General features: G+C 39.5%; 1 protein-coding gene and 1 long non-coding RNA gene across 3 annotated transcripts; both read right to left on the bottom strand.

The window, feature by feature from the left end:
* Positions 1-1937: 1937 nt before the first annotated feature.
* Positions 1938-4607, bottom strand: LOC311142291. 2 transcript variants are annotated; one of them, XR_014614282.1, is made up of 5 exons: positions 4506-4607; positions 3655-3849; positions 3258-3344; positions 2346-2599; positions 1938-2265 (listed from the first exon to the last, which is right to left on the bottom strand). It is a non-coding gene; the product is annotated as an uncharacterized lncRNA (long non-coding RNA). The 2 variants fall into 2 exon arrangements; XR_014614283.1 differs by lacking the exon at positions 4506-4607 and adding an exon at positions 4207-4383.
* A 15165-nt stretch (positions 4608-19772) lies between these two features.
* Positions 19773-23519, bottom strand: LOC311142425 (diacylglycerol O-acyltransferase 2-like). Its single transcript, XM_084178070.1, has 8 exons — positions 23189-23519; positions 22502-22592; positions 22250-22357; positions 22012-22082; positions 21632-21836; positions 21227-21401; positions 20783-20967; positions 19773-20414 (listed from the first exon to the last, which is right to left on the bottom strand). The coding sequence occupies exons 1-8, from the start codon at positions 23258-23260 to the stop codon at positions 20260-20262; spliced, it is 1062 nt and encodes a 353-aa protein (XP_084034196.1). The 5' UTR covers positions 23261-23519; the 3' UTR covers positions 19773-20259.
* Between the last annotated feature and the right edge of the window lie 1549 nt (positions 23520-25068).

The following is a 25068-nucleotide window of genomic DNA, read 5'->3' as shown; positions in this document are numbered from 1 at the left end:
ATTAAAATTAGAATTAAATACATAAATGTGTAATTAAATGTATCATTAATTAATTCAAATACCGATTCATTTTATGTAAAATACATATATAATTATTTCACTATTTACATTTACATTTCATGATCCTGCATTGCAGTGATTCATGAATTACTTAAAACTGTCAAACTGACCCATCAAAGTCAGTGGGCGGGGCTAACGCGAATCTAGTCTGATCCATTGCTTTGGTCTGAAGTAGAGTAGGCCAACCCGGATAGAGACAATGGAGGATCTCCGTGAACTTTCCAGGGAGTTGGTTAGAGACATTTTAAACTTAGCAGAGGATGTAGAAGCAGGACCTGCTGACCCAGAGCATGTAGCTAGTAAAGCAGAGGAACTTATTGAAGTTGTTGGAGTCATTTCCGCACTTTCCGACGAAGATATCGACCACAGAGTGATTGCAAATCTAGAAGAAGTTGTCCACCGCTTCTCTGGTACCAGGGCACTTCAGGCCCAACACACACAGGGACCGGGGCGTTTGGCGTTTGACATACCGAGTGCAGTTCTGGAGCATCAACTTCTTTGTGGAGTTCCCGCAGTTCAAATTGCAGCGATGTTCGGTGTGTCAAAGAGGACCATCAGGAGGCGCATGCAACAATACAGTTTAAGGTATTTACACTAAATTCATGAGTTTTCTGTTTATGAATTGCTGCTCTCATACACTCGGAAAGAATATGACGTTTAAGGTAACATTACTTGATGTTGTGTTTTTCTTGTTTGTACAGAAAGACAGATCTCTATTCAGCTGTGAATGATGAGGAGTTAGACCGTATTGTAAGTGAAATTCACAGAAGTCATCCAAACACCGGCTACAAGCTAATGCGTGGTCACCTGAATGCAAGAGGTGTGCATGTTCCAAGTGAGTAGATAATAATATGGGCATTATTTAAATGTATTTTTAATTTGGAGCTCTGCCCCTTTGAAAGGTGAAGGAAGCCCGCTTATGGAAAGACATCGCCTCTGAGATGTAGAATGTGTAGAAGAAATGTGAAGAGAAACACACATTTCAGGACAGCTGACTTGTATCATCAGGATAGACATGTCCTGTGATTTTTAGCCTCCTGTTTAATAGAGGTGGAACAATATCTGACAGTAATATTCTCAGCTGTCCGGATGTGCCCCTGCTGTAAAGGGTATAATATAATCATAGAAAAGCAAAATATCATAGGAGGCAAAAAATCTCAGGTCATCTCTGTTCGAGCATGTGGTATCTATCTATCTATCTATCTATCTATCTATCTATCTATCTATCTATCTATCTATCTATCTATCTATCTATCTATCTATCTATCTATCTATCTATCTATCTATCTATCTATCTATATATGTGTGTATATATATGTATATGTGTATATATATGTATATGTGTATATATATGTGTGTATGTATATATATATATATATATATATATAAATATATGTATGTATGTATGTATATGTATGTATGTATGTGTATATAGATACTTTAAATGAAACATTTACTATAGATTATTGTCTCTTTAAAATCTCCCGAGCTTTTAAAGATCAACCTGTGAGCTGTAGTTTCTACAGTGCATACTATGCAAAGCTGTATTATTTTAAAAAACTGAATAAGTAACATTTCATTTCTCACTGCCTTGGTGACCAAAAATAACAATCTTGTGTAAGGACATGTCAAACTAGTTTTAAGTACAAGACTGATTATGCTTGTCATCCATTCAGGTTCCTGAAGAATATGGGATCGATTGGAACGGACCTCACTGCCTTCATCGAGGCACTGTGTCAGTCCCCGAGGTTCAGCTGGCCCGTGAGCTCTCAGATGAAGAGGTTGCAATTTTGCCAGCTCCAGGAGTTTCTGTTACTGATGCACTTAGACTATATGTAGAGACTGTGGAAGTGTTATCAAGAATCTTAGACTGATGTCCAACCCATGTTTTTATTTGTTGTGTTAGAACAAGCAAGGAAAAACTGAAAGTTTACTTTCCTTTTAAAAGAAAGGAAAAAAAGCTGTTTCTTTGAAGCTTCCTGTCTCATTATGGTCCACAGAATGACTAACATGAATGCTGTACTGTTAGCACTGAAGGTGCAGAACAGTTTGATTTTAGTAAATGGAAGAAAAAAAAGTCAACTACTGCACAGTGTGTTAATGTTTTCAAAGACACTGAACTTGTGTCAATTCCGGAAGATCCCAAGACATGGAAAGATCTGAAACTGTGTCCTTCTGTTCCGGTGTAAGATCTTCATGTTCAAGCTAGAATTAAGACCATACAAGTTATTATATCTGCCCAAGCAATATTTTTTACATGGCAAAGTTTCTTTTAGGTTACATACCAGTTCTATGATGCTCCTGATGTGCAGATCAGGACAGTCTTCTGTAACAACAGTAGCCATTTCAGGGTCCCCATTGAACAGTACATGAATTACAGCAGGACTTAGTCCTGTGACATGGGGACCATCATGCAGAAAGGTGTGGCCCAACATCCTTCCTGCAACCCGGAAGAGGTTGCTTTCAATAAGTGCCTCTGATGCTGCTGGAACAAGATGGTCAGGTTCACCCTCAAATAGCAGTGTTCGGCCCATTCCTCCTGTAAAGTACCAAGAGAGCAGGGAATAAAGTCACAACAATTAACCTCTTAAATACATTAAATAAAAATGTATGATAGATAGATAGATAGATAGATATATTACATCATACTAGTGGCGATTACTTGGCCTGTGGTATTGCTGCTTGTAGAATTCACTTAAACCAAATTGTAGCCTACTCCAAAATGACTTACAGAAGGACCCCAAACCACTTCAAATTCAATTCCCCTGTATACCCTACTACAGACTTAACTGACACAAAACATTGCCCACCGGCCCTCCGCTAAACAGCACATATCCGCGTTCATCAACCACCAGAACGTACGTGTACGCGTGTGTGTGTGTGCGCGCGCATAGAGAGAGGCGGTGTAGAGTGAGTCACGACACAAACAGGTGCTCAGTCAGCGTTGCATGCAGTGTGAGAATGGCAAGCAGCAAGAGCGGCAAAAGCCAATGTGTGCTTCTTTTACCTATATATGTAACGCTATCTTTTGCGTTTATCCAAACGTCGTCAAACTTGGCACTGCACTTACTCGTGACCAGAGCAAGACACCTGTCAAGTTTGAAATCCATCGGACTAACTGAGAGACATGCGCTACAGACAGACATTTCTGCAATTTATAGATGGATTAACCTTCAAAAAATTAGTAAGATACTTACCAAGATCTAGACTGAATCCAAACTGGAGTTTGGATATGATTGTTGTCATAAAGTACCGCATCACTCCCTCTCCGATAGCAACATCACCTGAAATAAAATACTGATAATAACACTGGAAAAAAAGTGGCGGCCTAATACAGGTAACTGGATTTGGTAACATTTAACAAGAAAGGGAGAAAAACTTCTATTGGCTGTAATTCTAGAATAGCATCCTTAATATTGATTATTCCAGATAACAAGAGTATATTGTGCACAATATTCACATACATACATATAACATTTTTATCAATTATATAATTTTGTGCATTCCATTCTCCCATTTAACAATTCCATATAAGCTACTTGAGTGGTATAAACTGTACTGATGTATTTATATTATAAATGTTATATTACTTACCAACCAGAGTACAATGAAGTGGACATGCCCATTCTTGCTGCTGTTTATAGAATAAGAGAAGCTCCCGTTCCCTGTCCTCTTCAGAGTCCCTTACATCCATCTTCATTCTAAGTGGTTTCCCAGTTGCATGTTCCCTTAGCAGATTCTCTTTGAAAACTTTGGCAGCTTGAGTGGGTTCTTTAATAAGCTTCCATTCTAAACAAACAACAACAATAAAGTTATCTATTACAGAGAGACATATTGTGAGTTGGCATGTTACCTGCATATACAGATATCCTCTCACTCTACAGAACAGGAGGAAAATTCTGTTCATTTCACTGACAAAACGTGAGACCCAACATCTTCAGAACCTGTCACAACACTGAGTTGACATAAAAACAGCACTACTAAACAACTACAACTAAATATTAGAAAAATAGAAAAACCCAGTTGCATGTTATTAATTGTCTGTAACTGTATTATCTTATCTAATTATATCCTACAGGTGTTATCTTTCTATTAACTTTTCAGTTACACACAATCTTATAGCAACACTATTGTGATGACACAAACCACTGTCTGTTTCTTTGCGATCCAACTCCTCGTTGACAATCACTGCCGGTACTACTGCACTCTCAGCTGATGTTTCAGGCCTCACTGGAACACTGTCACTGACTAGGGCTGTCTCACTATCATTTTCTTCACTTTGGCCTCCCTCTTGTTCTCTTTCTGATTCCTGCATGGGTGTCCTTGAAGTTAACACAATTGAAATGATGGTCATACTCGCTTATTTGTGTGCACAACAATAAGAGAGACATATTCCCAAAGAAAATAAATTATGCTACCCTTGCATTGCTTTAAGAAGTACATACCCATTGCAGCTCAATCTGTGCAGCTTCATCTCTGAAAAGGGAACTTCCTTCTGACAAGTGATGCAGGGGATGACTGGACCAGAGGCAGGACGTGAGCTCTCCTAACAACAACAACAAATGGCTTTTAATTAATGATTAAAAGTCACCAGTAATCTTTGTTTTGATTATGTATTAAACTAAGTCTCTGTAAATGTATGTACACAATCTAAGGGTAGATCCTGTTGAAGTGGACGTATGTAGATTGTAGCCTGTCCAATCATCGTCGATGGATCTTTCAGATAGGCAAGGGTGTATCCAGTGCTGGGACACTGAAGCAACGCAAGATTTCGACTGCGAGTAGATTCTACAAGTTTTAGAAATTCAAAGCCTCCCCCTTGTTGGAGCTTCGGAAACACTTCCATCAGTTTATTTGTTATAACCATGGGATCGTGGTCATTCCCTGGAGAAAAAAACAAAACAAAATCATAACTCACCTCACCTTAAATTAAGCAAATAAGCCTGTGATAACTATTATTGACACTATGAACACCAATTAAGTTTGAGTCACTATAAAAAGAAATGCAAATAATTTCAACAAGCCACAGACAGTACAAACTTTTTTTACTTTTGGTAAATGCCTAGTTTCGCACTGACCTGAAAATGTTACTTTTTGCTCTCCAAGTCCTGAAGTAAGAAGTTCAGCTTTAAACAGTACGCTTGGAATTTTATCCGCATTGTGGTCAGCCAAACAACAGACAGTGTGTGTGTGTAGCTTCTTCGGCTAACTTGGACTTGTGCTGGTCGTCTCGTCATATTCCTTCTGGCTCCAATGTTATATGGCGCAAAGAGCCTTGCTACCTCCGCTGCAACACAGAAAAACGTAACAGCTCAATGGTCACCAGTCAGCTAAAACAGCCTCTACTTCTATCTTGGGATGCTCAAGCCAGCTAACACCATTTAGCCGATTAGCGAACTAGCTAGGTTTATGCTTCCCCCCCTAAACCAACGTAGAGGTGAATAGCGCCACCCAGTGTATTGGAATGTGTTCAGTAGCTCTGCATCAATCCATTATCCGGAATTGATTTGTCTTGGCTTGATGCAGAGGGTAACCAATCAGGCGTTAGGTTCCGCCTACCAACTTTTGATGGGTCAGTTTGACAGTTTTAAGTAATTCATGAATCACTCCAACGCAGGACCATGAAATGTAAATGTAAATAGTGAAATTATTATATATGTATTTTACATAAAATGAATCGGTATTTGAATTAATTAATGACACATTTAATAACACATTTATGTATTTAATTCTAATTTTAATTAATTAATGACACATTTAAGTCATTATTTAATGGTGTATTTATTTATTTAATTGTGGCACTTTTAGTCCTCCATACATTATGCGGTGTCTTCTGTGTCTACCAAAACAAACGGACATTTCAGCATTCAAGAACTCAACATCTAACTTGAGGAAACATGTAGCGGTAAGATTCCTAAATTCGTTTTTTTTTGCTGTGGATAGGCGAATGTTTGTCTTTTAGGTTACATATGTTTTAAACATTTTCTATATATATATATATATATATATATAATATCTATATATATATATATATATATATCCACATTTGATGTGATAATAAGTCTCTTTTAATGTCTTGATCTCCCTGTAGCCTCACAGATTTTTTTTTTGTCCACAGAGGATTCACCCCAACAAACTGGCAAAGTACACAGACTTACTAGAGAACCACAGAAAGCGTAAGTCCTCCTCTTCCAGTGATACTCTTGTGAAAAATGCAAAAATCACAGCCTTTGCTGCCCCAGGGCGGGTAACACAAGCAACGCTTGACAAGCTGATGCTAAATTTTGTATGTGAGGCCAACCAACCATTTTCTGTGGTTGAGACGCCATCCTTCAATACTTTGATAGAAACCTTGCAACCTCATACAGTAATGACAAGGAAAACGTTATGCACAAGAATACAAGAAGCAGCAAAACACAAGAAGAGCATAATCATCAAAAAGCTGAGTGCTGTGAACTATGTTGCTAACGTAGCTACTTAGGTGTCACCTGTCACTTAATAGACAACACCTCACTGGAGAGGCACTCCACATTGGCTTGTAGACCTGTCAAAGGCTCGCACACGTTTGATGTCCTTGCTGCTGCATTAGAGGAAATACATTCTGAGTACCACATCAGGGAAAAAGTGACCAGGACGACAACAGACAGTGGCTCAAACTTCCTTTCGATTATATGGTGAGGAGAAAGAGGAGGAAGCCATCAATGTACAAGAGGAGAGTGACTCCACCCTTGATGATGCAACAGAAGATCAGAGTGAGTCAGAGGTGGAGTATCAAGATGTCTGCAATTCTGGATGACAACACAGGCCTTGAGTACCAACTTCCAAGGCACCAAAAGTGTGCATGCCATCTCCTCAATCTTATATCCACAGTTGATGCCACTGCTGCAGGAGGAGCTGCAAACGAAACCTACAAGAGGCTGTCTCGGTCTGCTTTTGCAAAATGTCATGCTCTTTGGAATAAAACCAGCAGGTCAAGCATGGCTCATGAAACAGTGGAACGTGAATGCAAGCTGCAGTTTCTCCGACCCAATCAGACACGCTGGAGCTCCCTGTTCCTCGCTGTAGAAAGGATTGTGCGCATTCACCGAGAGCAAGGAGAACAAGCAATTCGCAATGTCTGCACAGCATTAAAAATAAAGATGTAAGTTGACAAAATGTATATTTTGTTTTTAAAGAATAATAAAAGTAAATAAGCCTTGCTGATTAATGGGTGAATCCACTTGTCTCAAGTAACTACGTTTTCTTTGCATGGTGGTGTGACAATTGTGGATGACTTGAATGAAATATATATATATATATATATATTTTTTGTATTTAACATGTACAATGCATAATAAAGACATTGTACCAGAAATAGCTATAAGTAATTGTTTTATCGTTACATCTTTTATAGGTTCAATCCAGCTGAAAATGGGTTTTTGGTCGAGTATGCTGCTGTGATGAAGCCTGTTGCCATGGCCCTTAATATCCTCCAAGGGGAATCATCTGTGCATATGGGCCTCCTGCTGCCAACACTTTACCAGTTGCGGGACAAGCTGAAGAAGTTGGAGTCAACTTGCAAAATGTGTACACCTCTTGTTCACGCCCTGCAGCAAGGGATCCAGAAACGTTTTGGAGACGTCATGAAAGAGCCTGAGCTGATTGCAGCAGCAATACTCCTACCAAGATTCAGAACATCCTGGACCACAGAGGAGAACATCTTAAATGCTGGTAAATATACTTGTTTATCAATTCAAATGTGAACCAGTAGACATTGACCTATATAACTCTGTATAATGTTACTGTCATTTAGGATTATAGTGTGTCAGTGACAAACCACAGGGTGGCAATATAGTTAGTGTGACTTTTTTTTTGCTGACTTTTCTTGTTAGATATTGGAACTGGAAGTAAACATAATGCCCGATCTACAACTACATCACTCTCCTCTAATGCCTTTTAGAGAACATGCATTCAGCTTAATTTGTGTTCTGGGATACTAGGCCTGCAATATTGTTTTATTTGGCCATCTATCATGGACTGGTGCTTTTTCAGTTGATGTGTACTGCTGCTCTTTTCCTCTGCTCAGTGAGATGTGCAGTGTGGCCTAATCACAGATCAGAGTATTCATTTCTAGGCACACAGAAAAAGGGCTGTTGCTTGCCATGCAATACAAAGGTACTGAGTAGGCCTAATCAACACCTATTGATTATTTTACGTTGACCGCTTCCTTCTGGTGTGCAGTTTTCTGTTCAGCATGCCTGGTATGAAATGTTTGTGTGTTTCCTTCTGTTGTTCTGTCACTGTGGAGACACACACACCGTTTATGAGAGTTTATGGGCTGCCTCGTTCTAGTTCTGCGTGGTAAAAAAAGTATAAAGGTTTGGAAATGTGTGTTACTTGTGCTTATTTATTTTGTATTTATTATTATTTTATTTTTTAATACTTGAATTTACCTGAATTATTTTAATTTAAGCTATTTTGTAATTCATTAAAGATGATTATTTTGTATTTTTGTCTGTCTGATTGTTGTCTTGTGTTAAAAAATAAATCAGACGTTACTCAACAGTTACTCAGTACTTGAGTAGTTTTTTCACCAAGTACTTTTTTACTCTTACTCAAGTAATTATTTGGATGACTACTTTTTACTTTTACTTGAGTCATATTATTCTGAAGTAACAGTACTTTTACTTGAGTACAATTTTTGGCTACTCTACCCACCTCTGGTTAAATCACGTAAGAGAGCAGCTGATGGGTTCTGGAAACCTTGGTTTACAACCAGTTTCAAAAAAAGTTGTAGAAAAAGTTCCTCACAAATCCCTCTCCCCTGAATTCAGCAAATTACAAAAAGTATAAGAACAAATTTACTCACCTACTTTGGATATCCCCCTAAATATATTTTACTAATACATTTCAAGAATCCTAAATAAAATAAACCAAACTTGGAAAATCATCAATCAACTGTTGAATAAGAAAAAGGCATCTACAACTATCCCATCTCAATTTATTGTTGAAAATAAGACCTATAGTGATCCTGATGATACATTTATAAGATGGCGCCGACAGACATGGCAGCTCTGCTTCTAGCTCCTAAGCAACTTTGCAGTATATAATTTTTTGTGTGTGTTATTTCTTACATTATTAACCCAGAAGTTTTTACTACTGCACTGTTGGAGCTAGGAACACAAGCATTTCGCTACACCCGCAATAACATCTGCTAAATATGTATGTGACCCAATACATTTGATTTGATGTTATTTCATGTGAATTTAATAACTTTTTTGTGAATGTGAGTTCCTCTCTGTCAAATAAAATTTTGAAAACTGATGGAAAACCCTTGGATTACATTAAGGGATATTTCTCTTCTCGCTTCAGTTTGATCCTCCTGATGTAATAATGGAGGTAATTGGTAACTTTAAAGATATCAGCAGCAGGTCATGGTGAGATTGGTGCCTCTTTAGAGAAATCAGTGTCTTCCTCGATTACTGAGCTTCTAACGTATATATTTACCAAATCAATGCAAACTGTATTGTTCCTAAAGGTTTGACAATTGCCAAAGTTATCCCCCTCTATAAATCTGGGGATCCCAGATCTTTCACAAATTATCACCCAGTATCTGTACTACCAGCTTTTTCTAAAATCCTAGAACAATTGGTGTATAAGAGAATGTTGAAACTTTTAAATCAACACTGTATTCTATATGAGCACCAATATGGTTTCAACACTGTATTCTATATGAGCACCAATATGTTTTCAACACTGTATTCTATATGAGCACCAATAGGGTTTCAACACTGTATTCTATTTGAGCACCAATATGGTTTCAACACTGTATTCTATATGAGCACCAATATGGTTTCAACACTGTATTCTATATGAGCACCAATATGGTTTCAACACTGTATTCTCTATGAGCACCAATATGGGTTTTGTAAAAACTACTCCACAGATATGGCTCTTTTGCAAGTTGTGGATAAAATCTTTACAGCTCTGAACAACATTGAATACACTCTGGGCATCTTTTTAGATTTATCCAAAGCGTTTTACACTGTTGATCATGAAATATGACTTTCTACCAGGGCCAAGATATCCTGTGGCATGCCACAGGGTTCGATAATTGAACCTTTGTTATTCCTAATCTATATCAATGAACTTGCTGCTGTGTCTTCTACCGTACTTCCCATTCTCTTTGCCGATGATACCAATTAGATTTTCACAGAATAATTTTGGCTCACTAATTAATGAAGCCAACTCAGGTTGCCAAATTTTCTGAGTGGTTCCAGATAAACAAATTATCTTTAAATGTTGAAAAATCCAATTTTATTGTATTCACTAGTAAGAATAAGAAGAGAGAAAAAGAAAAAAAGAGCCAGAATCTCAATTGGTGGGAATGAAATGGCACAAGTCACATCCACTAGATTCCTCTGAGTTCTAATTGATGAAAAGTTATCCTGGAAAGATCATATTCAATTTGTCTGCAGCAAAGTGATCAAATCTATTGGTATCATCAGAAAGAGTAGTGCTTTGGTTCATCAGGCTTGCTTTCTAACTCTATACTATAGCTTAACTTACTCATATCTCATTTAGTATAATATTGTCTGGGCCAGTACATATGCCTCCTACCTACACAAATTACTCATCATACAAAAGAAATTGGCAAGACTAGCCACCTCTAATTACCTGGCTCCATCTGCACCTTTGTTTAAGAAAAACTCACATTGTCAGTTCTCTATCAGATATAGAGGTGCCATACTCTGGAATTCTTATCTTCACATTTTATTTTGTATAAAAAAAAAAAAGCTTTAATATTGCAAATAGATTGTAACTTCCATCAATGTAATTGTCTGCATTACTTCCAATCTCCCATATGTTTTTTTCTCGCAAATATTTATATACATATACATACAGTGAGGGAAAAAAGTGTTTGATCCCCTGTTGATTTTGTACGTTTGCCCATTGACAAAGACATGATCAGTCTATACTTTTAATGGTAGGTTTATTTGAACAGTGAGAGACAGAATAACAACAACAAAATCCAGAAAAACACATGTCAAAAATGTTATAAATTGATTTGCATTTTAATGAGGTAAATAAGTATTTGACCCCTCTGCAAAACATGACTTAGTACTTGGTGGCAAAACCCTTTGGCCACCAGGTTTGCACACATCTCAGGAGGGATTTTGTTCCACTCCTCTTTGCAGATCTTCTCCAAGTCATTAAGGTTTTGAGGCTGATGTTTGGCAACTCGAACCTTCAGCTCCCTCCACAGATTTTCTATGGGATTAAGGTCTGGAGACTGGCTAGGCCACTCCAGGACCTTAATGTGCTTCTTCTTGAGCCACTCCTTTGTTGCCTTGGCCGTGTGCCTTGGGTCATTGTCATGCTGGAATACCCATCCACGACCCATTTTCAATGCCCTAGCTGAGGGAAGGAGGTTCTCACCCAAGATTTGACGGTACATGGCCCCATCCATCGTCCCTATGATGCGGTGAAGTTGTCCTGTCCCCTTAGCAGAAAAACACCCCCAAAGCATAATGTTTCCACCTCCATGTTTGACGGTGGGGATGGTGTTCTTGGGGTCATAGGCAGCATTCCTCCTCCTCCAAACACGGCGAGTTGAGTTGATGCCAAAGAGCTCCATTTTGGTCTAATCTGACCACAACACTTTCATCCAGCCCTGTATATGTGCTTTCTTGAGCAGGGGGACCTTGCGGGCGCTGCAGGATTTCAGTCCTTCACGGCGTAGTGTGTTACCAATTGTTTTCTTGGTGACTATGGTCCCAGCTGCCTTGAGATCATTGACAAGATCCTCCCATGTAGTTCTGGGCTGATTCCTCACCGTTCTCATGATCATTGCAACTCCACGAGGTGAGATCTTGCATGGAGCCCCAGGCCGAGGGAGATTGACAGTTATTTTGTGTTTCTTCCATTTGCGAATAATCGCACCAACTGTTGTCACCTTCTCACCAAGCTGCTTGGCGATGGTCTTGTAGCCCATTCCAGCCTTGTGTAGGTCTACAATCTTGTCACTGACATCCTTGGAGAGCTCTTTGGTCTTGGCCATGGTGGAGAGTTTGGAATCTGATTGATTGATTGCTTCTGTGGACAGATGTCTTTTATACAGGTAACAAGCTGAGATTAGGAGCACTCCCTTTAAGAGTGTGCTCCTAATCTCAGCTCGTTACCTGAATAAAAGACAACTGGGAGCTAGAAGCAATCAATCAATCAGATTCCAAACTCTCCACCATGGCCAAGACCAAAGACTTCCGACTTCAACTGTACATATATATACATATCCTTTAAAAACAAAATATTACCCTTTATTACTTTCCAACCCCACTACCCCTTCCCTAATTGGAGTAAACTAGTGAACAACAATGCTTAGGCCTCTACTTCCAGCTTATACATACCATATACATTTTATGGATCAATTTTGCAATAATTATATATTTTTTGTTTTTACTCCTGAACTTCCTCAACCTCTCCGATCATTTTCATGATGTCCATCCGGTTTGCTTCTATATGCCATATCTTTCTAACTGTGCTCTTTCACAAAAGCTCTCAACCTATAACCTATATACTTATTATGGACACAGTATGCTTTACATTAGTTATCTTGTTGTTATTAGTTGTTGTTAGTTGTTATTAGTCCCATTAGTCCCATCCTTCAACTCCATTCAACACCTCCCATCTATCTCTTAACACCATCCATATTGGATTTCTATTTGCCATATATTTTTCAACTGTGATGTTTTATGTTATTTATTTTTATTTATTATTTATTATGTTTTACAAAAGTTCTGAACCCTTCTATTCTCATTGATTCTACAGATTGTAAATTGAAAATAAACATTTTTGCTAAAATTATTATTATATTATTGATCGATTGACTATGACTTTTCAGATCACCCAGTAGTGCTATCTGCAGTGTTAGCTCCAGGTAAATATTGCAATCCTTTAGCCATTCCTGGACCTGTGTCCAAAAACAAGCTACAAATGGACTGTACCAAAACAAATGATCTAATGATTCTGTCTCTTCGCAGCAAAATCTGCAGAGCTGGGAAGATTGTATCCCCCATATAAATAACATTCTATTGGTAGCAAGAATTTTGTATAATAATTGAAATTGAAAAATTCGAAGTTTCGAATCCGGCGTCGTTTTGCGTATCAGCTCATAAACACTATGCCATGGAATCGGTTCGTCAAAAATCTCTTCCCAACAATTTTGCAATCTGTATGGGACGGCTGTCAATCCTTTGGTCCTTAAATGAAACTGGTATACTTTTTTATTTATCACAATTTTCTTTAACCAATTATGTTCTTTAATGCAGGGCCGACAGACAAGTTCCTTACTTTTTCCCCCTTCCACTTTCTTCTTTAATTTTTGTGGTAATGCTGCAATTTTTTGGTTGTAATTTTGGGTAGAGCAGACATTTCCATATGTTTTTGTTAGCTGCATGTGTGACATAACACCACCAGTCCTACCTATGATATCATTTACGAAGATTATACCTTTTTTAAACATTTTTTCAAAGAATAATGGTTTTTTATCAATTAGTATATTTGAGTTTTACCACAATATTTGTTGCATTATTTGTTCTGTAGTTTCTGGAGGATTAAATTGAAATTGCAATCAACATTCTATGGCTTGTTTTAGAAATAGTAATATTTGGGAGATTATTTCCTTTTCAAATAACTGAAAGTGAGAGGTTGTAATCTGAATAAAGGGAAAAGGGCCATTCTTGAACATAGGGTGAGACAATCTTACTAATTTGCTAGAGAACCAGTTCCGATTTAAGTATAACTTTTGTATGACTGAAGCTTTTAGTGAGAGGTCTAATGCTTTAATATTTAATCATTTCTGTCCTCCGAATTCATATTCATTATATAAATAGGCCTGTTTAATTTTGTCTGGCTTGCCGTTCCAAATAAAATTGAATAATTATTTCGCATATAATTTCAAAAACTGTTCGCTAGGCGTAGGCAAGACCATAAGCAAATAGGTAAACTGGGATAATACAAAGAGTTAATCAGGGTGATTTTTCCACAAATTGACAGGTATTTACCTTTCCATGGTAGCAAGATCTTATCTATTTTTGCTAACTTTCTATTAAAATGTATTGGAGTGAGATCATTTATTTCATTTGGGATATGTATTCCGAGTATATCCACATCACCATCAGACCATTTTATTGGTAAACTACATGGTAATGTAAAAATTTTATTTTTTTGTGATCCAATACGTAATATAGTACATTTATCATAATTTGGTTGTAATCCAGAGAGGTTAGAAAATGTATCTAGATCCTCTATGAGGCTGTGGAGGGATTCAAGTTGTGGATTTAAAAGAAAACATGAATCATCAGCGTACAATGATAACTTTGTTTTTAAGCCCTGGATTTCTAATCCCTTGATATTATTGTTGGATCTGATTTTAATAGCTAACATTTCGATGGCCATAATAAATAGATATGCCGATAGTGGACAGGAAAAACTCACATAGTCAGTTCTCTATCAGATATAGAGGTGCCATACTCTGGAATTCTTATCTTCACATTGCCAAAATATCATCATCCATCAATAACTTCAAGCGAAGACTGGGGGTCAGCCTGATGAACCAAACTACTCAGTAATCTCCTCCATATAGCCTAACTCTCAGACACTCACATGCACACACACATTTAAACAAAACAAATACACTACCAGTCAAAAGTTTGGACACACCTACTCATTCAAGGGTTTTTCTTTCTTTCTTTTTCTACATTGTAGAATAATAGTGAAGACATCAAAACTATGACATAACACATATGGAATCATGTAGTAACCCAAAAAGTGTTAAACAAATGAAAATATATTTTATATTTGAGATTCTTCAAATAGCCACCCTTTGCCTTGATGACAGCTTTGCACACTCTTGGCATATGTGTTATTTAATAGTTTTGATGGCTTCACTATTATTCTACAATAAGTAGGTGTGTCCAAACTTTTGACTGGTACTGTATATATATACAGTGGGGGAAAAAAAGTATTTAGTCAGCCACCAATTGTGCAAGTTCACCCACTTAAAAAGATGAGAGAGGCCTGTAATTTTCATCATAGGTACACGTCAACTATGACATACAAAATGAGAAAAGAAAATCCAGAAAATCACATTGTAGGATTTTTAATGAATTTATTTGCAAATTATGGTGGAAAATAAGTATTTGGTCAATAATAAAAGTTTCTCAATACTTTGTTATATACCCTTTGTTGGCAATGACACAGGTCAAACGTTTTCTGTAAGTCTTCACAAGGTTTTCACACACTGTTGCTGGTATTTTGGCCCATTCCTCCATGCAGATCTCCTCTAGAGCAGTGATGTTTTGTGGCTGTCGCTGGGCAACATGGACTTTCAACTCCCTCCAAAGATGTTCTATGGGGTTGAGATCTGGAGACTGGCTAGGCCACTCCAGGACCTTGAAATGCTTCTTACGAAGCTACTCCTTCGTTGCACGGGCGGTGTGTTTGGGATCATTGTCATGCTGAAAGACCCAGCCACGTTTCATCTTCAATGCCCTTGCTGATGGAAGGAGGTTTTCACTCAAAATCTCACGATACATGGCCCCATTCATTCTTTCCTTTACACGGATCAGTCGCCCTGGTCCCTTTGCAGAAATACAGCCCCAAAGCATGATGTTTCCACCCCCATGCTTCACAGTAGGTATGGTGTTCTTTGGATGCAACTCAGCATTCTTTGTCCTCCAAACACGACGAGTTGAGTTTTTACCAAAAAGTTCTATTTTGGTTTCATCTGACCATATGACATTCTCCCAATCCTCTTCTGGATCATCCAAATGCACTCTAGCAAACTTCAGACGGGCCTGGACATGTACTGGCTTAAGCAGGGGGACACGTCTGGCACTGCAGGATTTGGGTCCCTGGCGGCGTAGTGTGTTACTGATGGTAGGCTTTGTTACTTTGGTCCCAGCTCTCTGCAGGTCATTCACTAGGTCCCCCCGTGTGGTTCTGGGATTTTTGCTCACCGTTCTTGTGATCATTTTGACCCCACGGGGTGAGATCTTGCGTGGAGCCCCAGATCGAGGGAGATTATCAGTGGTCTTGTATGTCTTCCATTTCCTAATAATTGCTCCCACAGTTGATTTCTTCAAACCAAGCTGCTTACCTATTGCAGATTCAGTCTTCCCAGCCTGGTGCAGGTCTACAATTTTGTTTCTGGTGTCCTTTGACAGCTCTTTGGTCTTGGCCATAGTGGAGTTTGGAGTGTGACTGTTTGAGGTTGTGGACAGGTGTCTTTTATACTGATAACAAGTTCAAACAGGTGCCATTAATACAGGTAACGAGTGGAGGACAGAGGAGCCTCTTAAAGAAGAAGTTACAGGTCTGTGAGAGCCAGAAATCTTGCTTGTTTGTAGGTGACCAAATACTTATTTTTCACCATAATTTGCAAATAAATTCATTAAAAATCCTACAATATGATTTTCTGGATTTTTTCTCTCTCAATTTGTCTGTCATAGTTGACGTGTACCTATGATGAAAATTACAGGCCTCTCTCATCTTTTTAAGTGGGAGAACTTGCATAATTGATGGCTGACTAAATACTTTTTTTCCCCACTGTATATTCGTGATTACTGATCAATTCATTTATAGTTAGTAGGTTTTGTTATCTGTTTTAACAAACCTTTTTTATTTATTTTACTTATGTATTGTATATTTTTTGTTTTGTTTTTGTTTTTATCTGTATTGTTGTCTATCTCTTGTACCAAAAGTGCTGACATTTCTAAACAGTTTACCGGATATGGATGAAAATAATAAGCTGACAGTCTGCACTTTAACCTCATATTCATTGTTTGATTTCAAATCCAAACTTTTGGAGTATAGAGTCAAAAGAAGACAAAATGCTTCAACCAATCACGTCAATGTGGAGCTATATGGAGCCCTCCGCATTGTTACAACATATGAGAGGCACATGGCGATGCGGTATGGAGCTCGATTTGGCCTCTGCATGCCTCCGGAGGCTCCGCAATTGCGTCACAACCTCCATATGAAGCCTCCGACCACATTATCGGATCAAGCATAAATTGGCTTTTAACCAGACAGCTAGAGGCACTTGGAAAAGGACAATTGATGATCCTCATTCCATCCTAACCCAGCTGGTCAAGAGGCTCCCCCAGATTGAGGACAGCTATGAGTCTAAAGCAAACATAATCAGATCAGAGATACCTAATACACAAATAAGTTTTGCAATGACTGCTCTGTCCATTCATGGCTTACTCCACTTATGTCCTCAGGCAAAAAGAGGAAGACACGAGGAGATCATTTCAAATTGAGATTTCAGAAAAACTTCCAGGCTCTACTGGAGGAAGAGGTGAGGTCCATAAGTCCAGCCCTGCGGCTCTGCTTTCCTCCCCTCTCTTTAATCATCTGCTCCTTCTCTGTTTCCTTCCATCTCCAGCTGCTCCCTATAGGAACTGAGTCGGAATGAGGGACCCGACTGCCCCGAGCCCTCCAAACTGCCCCAGCGCCACTTCTGTGCGGTGTGTGGTTTTCCGTCTCCGTACACCTGCATTTCCTGTGGGGCACGCTACTTCTGTGTCCACTGCCTGGGCACGCATCATGAGACCATGTACAGCACTGGCACTGCAGAGGGTGTACCTGATCTCTTCTCTTTTGGTTGAATGTTGTTAGTGTTGTGATGGGTAGAACTTGTGAGTTTCTCCACTCATAATTTAGCAATGACTCGCACTCTCCCTCCTCTCACAGGTGTCTGAAGTGGACTGTGTGATGCTCTCTGTTGGTGCATGTGAATGGCTGCCTCATTCCATTGCTTGATCCCATGTCCTATCATCAACTGAAGGACTGGTTTCTTTGTGCAGCATCATGTCTGAATGAACGTTATGACTCCCTTACAGTCAGTCTGAATGAGCCAAATGACTCCCTTACAGTCAGTCAATGAGCTACAGTGCCCTCCGTAATTATTGGGACAGTGAAGCATTTGTTCTTCTTTTGACTCTATCCTCCACAAGTTTGTATTTGAAATCAAACAATGACTATGAGGTTAAAGTGCAGACTGTCAGCTTCAATTATTTTAATATTGGGTGAACCGTTTAGAAATTACAGCACTTTTGATACATAGTCCCCCCATTTTAGAGGAGCAAAAGTATTGGGACAAATTCACCTATGTGTATTAATGTAGTAAAAAGTGAAGTATTTGGTCCCATATTCATAGCATGCAATGACTACATCAAGCTTGTGATTCTACAAATTTGTTGGATGCATTTGCTCTTTGTTTTGGTTGTGTTTCAGATTATTTTGTGCCCAATAGAAATTAATGGTAAATAATGTATTGTGTCATTTTGGAGTCACTTTTATAGTAAATAAGAATAGAATATGTTTCTAAACACTTTTACATTCATGTGAAAGCTACAATGATTACGGATAATCCTGAATTAATTGTGAATAATGATGAGTGAGAAAGTTAGACGCACAAATAACATACCCCCAAGACATGCTAACCTGTATGATATTTGTGCGTCTGTAACTTTCTCACTCATCATATTCACGATTCATTCAGGATTACCCGTAATCATGTTAGCATCCACATGAATGTAAAAGTGTATGCAGTTTTTCTTTATAAATCCTAAATCACACAATCAATCTCTGTTTGTTATGAAATGGAGAGTATTTTAAAGGCGTCCGCATGCTTCTCAGCCGAAACAGTTCGGTAGAGTTTGTGCATATATTACGACAACATTTTGTGACGTTTTTGTTCGCTTTGGACTTCGGTGAGGGTTTTTTCGGCTGTCCGGGACCACAAATGTTTTTCTGGAGGCAAGCCGAAGTCTACGCCCCTTCGTCTGTGATTGTCATTGAACAGTAGGGATTGTTTAATAAAGTCTATGTTGTCATTTAACGAGAGACGACTCATTTTCATGCACATTTTTTCATTGAAAAATACTGCACCAAACATCTTAGTTAGATGTAAAATTGTGCGACTAAGATCTCTCTGGCAAAAACGTCAAAATTAATGACAGAATTCTTCAGTTATCTAATTCTGACTTTTTACTTGCTACGGCGTCTCAAAATGGACAAACAGTACTATTGTCGCTAAAAGCGAAGGTATTTTAATGGAGTATGCGAGCACACTCATTCGGTTTGGCTAGATGCCAGCCGAACTGAAGCATGCTGACGCCTTTAGAAGGCACCATGCTGTCCAGCTTATGGAGGTTAAACCGCCTTGGGTGACTCAGCTCCTGCAGGGCCTTCCACTCGTCCAGACATCTCCATGGCAACCTGTACCACCACCTCCTCCTCCACCTCTGATGGTCTGTGATGAATTGGAGGGATATATAATACACACATTACCACTAATAAAAGTATAATTATCCACCAGTTGCACTGTGCATCTTCCCAGTATCAATCAATGTTATTACCCCCAAAAGTTGTTGAGTTGTGGTGTGTGTTGTACTCAACAGCTTTTGGGGGTAATAACATTGAGATGTGGGATGTTGGACGAGTGGAAGGTGTCAGCATGCTTCAGTTCGGCTGGCGGCTAGCTAAAGTCGTAGCCAGTATACACTTTCTCAAAATAGTCAGAATTAATCTATGATAACTCAAGAAATCTGTCATTAATTTGACGTTTTTGCCAAGGAGATCTTAGTCGTGCATTTTACATCTAAGATGTTTGGTGCATTATTTCTCAATGAAAAAATGTGCATGAAAACAAGTCGTCTCTCACTGAATGACAACAAAGATTTTACTGAAGAATCCCTACTGTTGACTAATCACAGACGAAGGGGCGTAGACTTTGGCTACCGACTTCGGCTTGCCTCCAGAAAATGTTTTGTGTACCCGAAAAACCGGGAAGAAAACTTACCGAAGTCCAAAATGAACAAAACATCAAAATGTCATCTTAATATATGCACACACTCTTCCAAACTGTTTCGGCTGGGAAGCATGCGGGCGCCTTTAGAGGTGCTCAGATTCATGGTTAAATTATTGCTACATTAAAGCACATGCACTGTTCCCTTATATTAGCCAGGCAACTTGGTGGATCCAGTGATCAATGATTGGGACATCGCTGGATCCTGAGTTGGAATACGTTCATTCAAGTAGTCTCACTGTGGAGATTGGTTGGCTACAGTATCTGACTGATAGGCAAAGAAGGACACCATGACAAATCACGTCATTCACATAGTCCTTGTGGGAGCAGTCTAAATGATTGGCCTATATGATCCGCAGCTCGTGGCTGTCTGAGAGTCCACAGCTGGCCTTGTGTCCATGGAAGAGCTTGGCCAGGGCCTCCATGTAGAGGCCATGGTAGTGATCCACTTCCTCCTGAGTGGGGGATGGCCGCTTTGGCACTGGGATAGGACTACCCACTGGAGAGGAATACACAGAAATGGGTGAAGCAGAGTGAGAAACGTAACACTATGTTGCTGTACATACTGTATCACAAAGAGAAAGAGCATTTGGTCAAAGCTACACAAGCTGTGTTCTACCATCAGTCACTCAAAGCAGTTTTCTAATCTAGTGAATTACTAAAGTGACTTTAAAACTCACTAAAAGTTACTAAAACACTTCTGAAGCCACTACTTTTGCACACTACTGTGTAACAGAAAAAAGCTATACCTCAGTTACCGATGGCGACTCGAAGAGATTGTGGATCATAAGACAAATGTTGTGCATTTTCAAAATTACAAGTTAATCAGTAAATTAAGCAAGGCATTTCGTTGACATAGTCACTGACCGACAATGGTGACAGGGCAGTGGTAAGGCATCCAGAACCAGCATTCACCCACGAACAGACAGGGGGCAAAGCCCATGAGCTTCTTAAAGAGTTGCTGCAACCTCCAGCCCACACTGTCCTGTGAGAAGATCACCTGGCGGAAGATATTGTTCTCCCCATACGAGTAGACGGGCACCAGGTCAGCCCTGAGGAACAATGAGAGAGATGAGAACTGACCCACTGGGTTGTTTCCTAATAAATGTTTTTTAAAAAGTATTTCTTAAACACAGCCAAAAGCAGTTAGCCCTGTGGATCTAGGGCTAGCCCTCATTGATCCCTGTGGATCCAGGGATCAATGATCTAGCTATGTGATGTATGGTTGTATTTTTTTTATAACTACAACACTGCTTTCTTGTTCATTTGTGGCCTCTCACTACTGGTCCATCCATAAGATAGATAACTCACCCAAACTCCAGGGCCACCCGGACGAAGCCTTTCCTCTGCTTCATAAACACAGTATTGACCCCAGGCAGACTCAGCAGAGACTCAGCAGCGCCCCCTATCACAATCACTACCGCATTACCTTTCCCACTTTTAGACAGAAGGTGCTCTAGACTGGGCTTGCTGACTGGATAACAACCTGATGAGAGGAATAACGGAGAGATAGAGACAGAGATGGAGAGAAAGCAAGACTAATTTATTGAACAGAGGCAAGTAGAAGGATTTTGTGTTACATTAAGGGAGGAATTCATGGTAATTGATTGGCAACAACACAACATCCCTTTTCCTCACAAAAAACATTTACATCTCCTTACAATATCCACTACTACAGCTTCCAGAGAGCTAAACTTCCCTGGAAGCCATATATACCTATGGCCATGGCATATTCCCTGTAGAGGGGGACCTTGAAGATGCCACCTAGTATGCACAGACAGGAGCGCACCCCAGGGAAGAGGTCCATAAAGCCACAGGCCTCAGTGCTGAAAGAGGTAAAGGCTCCCATACTCATGACCCCATGAGGATGACACCCTAAGATGTAGTTCTTGTTTGGGTTCAACTCCGCTGTCTTCACCAACTGAACAAAGGCAGAGAGAGAGATACAGATTGGAGGAGAGAAACAGGGACTTATTCATGTGTAGAAACAATGTGTTCAATGCTTTAAAAAGAAAAGACGGGTTTTTTAAATTATTAAGACAAAAAACAAAACAATAATTCCGGTCAATTGACAAAGCTTGTCATCATCAACATACCTTCATTGGGAAGTAATCCCTAACGTGCTTCCACATTTTCCAGTTTCTCACAAATGCAATTCTCCTGCCCCCTGGTGGTGACAGATAAGAACTTTCACACAAGCAAATTAAGTTGCACACATTCAGGAATTCGATTTTTTCTTTACTTGAGAGTTAAAAGAGACCTTAAAAGAGATTAGTATTACTTGAAAAATTGACAACATTGAAGAATTCAGGGCAACATTCAGTATGTCAGTACCTCTTTCAGGTGTGTGCCAGTCCTTCAACTGCCATATGAAGTAGAGAGCAGGCAGTGGCCACAGAGAGGTAAACATAAGGTACACCATCAACCCAATACAAGCCAGACCTGAGGAATAGGGAATGGTGAGTGGATCCACAGGGAGGGATGCAAAATATGACACATACATTTTGCTCAATGCCAGTCAGCAGGTTTATCTCTCACACACAAATGTGCAAGCGTACACACACACATGCAGATGTGGGGTCTCACCTAATAAGAGGAAGGTCAGTATCCATTGCAGGACACTGATATTCTCTAGGAAATCCTTCAATCGAGTCTTTTCCTGCTTCATCCCTGCAACCTAAAGAGCAGAAAGAGATACAGTTCAATATGATCAGGTATTCCCATCTCTGTCAGCAATTTGCGTGTTTCAAATTAGATTGTCTTGGGGACATGTAGGCCTTAAGGCAAGGCTACTACACTTGTTGGAGACTTGAGATGACAAATCAAATCAAATGCAGTGGTATTGTCTACATCACTAATCTAAATGGAATTTTACTTGTGACCTTAATTTTGGTGATAGCACTAATGTCACAGCAGCGATAGAAGTGGAAAATGCATGGCATGAGCTCGCACTTTTGCAGTTGAAAAACAAGTAGAGCATGACAATTATCAATTGTAGTTATATTGAGAAAAAAAGGAAAAGTGAGAGAATTATTTATATTTATTTGGAATAGGACTAGGATTGTCTACAAGCCTTTCTAAACCATCAAACTTTTATAAGCTGTGCACCAATATATAATTAGGTATAGCCTACAGAATATCAATCAAAAGATCAGGGCAATGTTTTAAATGTAAAATCGATAATCCACCAAAAAGTCTACTTGACAAACTAGAATGCATTTAGCCAAGCTGGTTAAAGTACATTTTATCGGAAAAGGAGTTGATTCTTGTTACCTTTCTGTAATTTCCCCTCAATTGTTCACAGGGCGACTGTCCGGAGTAGCCTAGTAGACCTAAACCCTGCATGGACGTAGGCTACTTCGATCACAGTTCAAGTTGGGCTGCAGATACTGCAAATAACAATCACTTCCACTCCCCCAACACCTTGACACACTAACGAGCTATCATTAGTGTGTCTAATATGTTTAACCATTGACAGAAAAACAAGTTACTATATTAACAATAATATTATCGTTAATAGTAACTCAAGATAATCTATTTACGAGAACACATCTCGGAGTGTAAGATTATGTTCCTCTGTGAGTTTCCGGATCAACAGTCAAACCGCAGATAGAACATTGAGACAGATATTTCACTGGATGTATAAATATGAAGCATCCGCTTTGCGTTTCCGCTAGAGGAAGCCCAGTTGCCGGCAGTGGGAGAAGATAGAGTGAGATGGATTTTGGCCAACATTCTGCAAATTTTCTCATCGATTAAACATTTGATCTCAATACAGTTTTCTGTTCCCAAAACCAGAATCTGTTACGAACAGAGTGGACTACGTTTTTTAGACTTTACCTTTTGCCAGAGTTTTAAAAAATTGCGTTGTTTAGGAGTGCAAAGGCAAATTAAGTTATTGCAAACGCGCATTTCACAGAGTAGTTGTTCCCTAACGGATATATGCAAATATTTGCTAGAACACGCCAATAGGACCTCGCTAGCTCGTGCTTGGCTCTGCCCACTATGACTCATTTGTTCCCATTAGAAACGACGGGTTGTGGTCTATCTTGGTTTAGCTATAAAGAAATCTTTGGTCAAACGAAAGACTGCAGCCTGGCTGCTTCTTCTTCTTCGTCTTCTTCTTCGGTGGGGTTTAACGGCGGTTGGCATCCAATTTGTTGCATTACCGCCCCCAATTGGACTATAGTATAAATCCATTATAATTTATGATACAAAATGGCAAAAAAGGAAAATAAAAAAAACACCCTTCCAACTAACACTACACTCATTAAAAACCCACTATCCCATTCCACTACTTTGACCCTATCTGCTTCTGCACCATGCCAACGGCCTGGGAGGACAGAACACCACCACTCAACACACCCTGTAACTCGTCAAGTATGTCTCTGCAGCTGCCCCCACAACATCTATTTTCTGTTATTTACGTTACATTTCAGCGGTACAGTTTATAGCCATTGCTATGAACGATAAGAAGCCAACCTTACTGAAGCATATATCACTTGTTTGCCTATCCCTATGTGCTGGCACAGATCTACTACTCACAGGGATCCTCTCAGGATCCACCCTTGACCCATCCTCCTCTACTTTCTTCACTGCCTCAGCATAAGACACATTCTGCACTACTCTGACTCTGGCCACTTCAACCTGCCTCTCACACCGGACACTTCTGATCCCCAGCAACATAGGCACCCCTACAGTTGACACACACAACTCTTTCCACTGAAACTACATAATCCTCTGTCCCATGCCCTCCTGCACACTTCCCACATCTTGGAATCTCCCTCCTACACACTGCTGCGACATGACCATAAACGTTGCGCCTGAAACACTGCAGTGGATTCAGCAAAAAAGCTCTAACAGGATAACTGATATATCCTAACATGACTTTGTTGGGTAAAGACTGATTCAAAACTCAAAAGGACAGACTGTGACAACTCTGCTTCACCACACTCCCCACCAGGTCTGCGTCGTACCAAACGACAGGCGTCACAAACACCAGGAATCTTCTACTTCAATTGCTCCACCTCCACACTTAACGCTACCCCAGAAATCAAACCTTTCAATGGTGCCCTGTTCCTAAGAGCAAATCAAGAAATGGTACTTGACCCGAGTTGCGTGGAACGGAGTGCCCACTCCCTCTTGGCGGAAGA

The sequence above is a fragment of the Coregonus lavaretus genome (assembly GCF_964263955.1).
Source record: "Coregonus lavaretus genome assembly, chromosome: 15".
Taxonomy (NCBI): Eukaryota; Metazoa; Chordata; class Actinopteri; order Salmoniformes; family Salmonidae; genus Coregonus; species Coregonus lavaretus.
The sequence above is the reverse complement of the archived record's forward strand: the minus strand, read 5'-3'. Positions and strand labels throughout refer to the sequence as shown.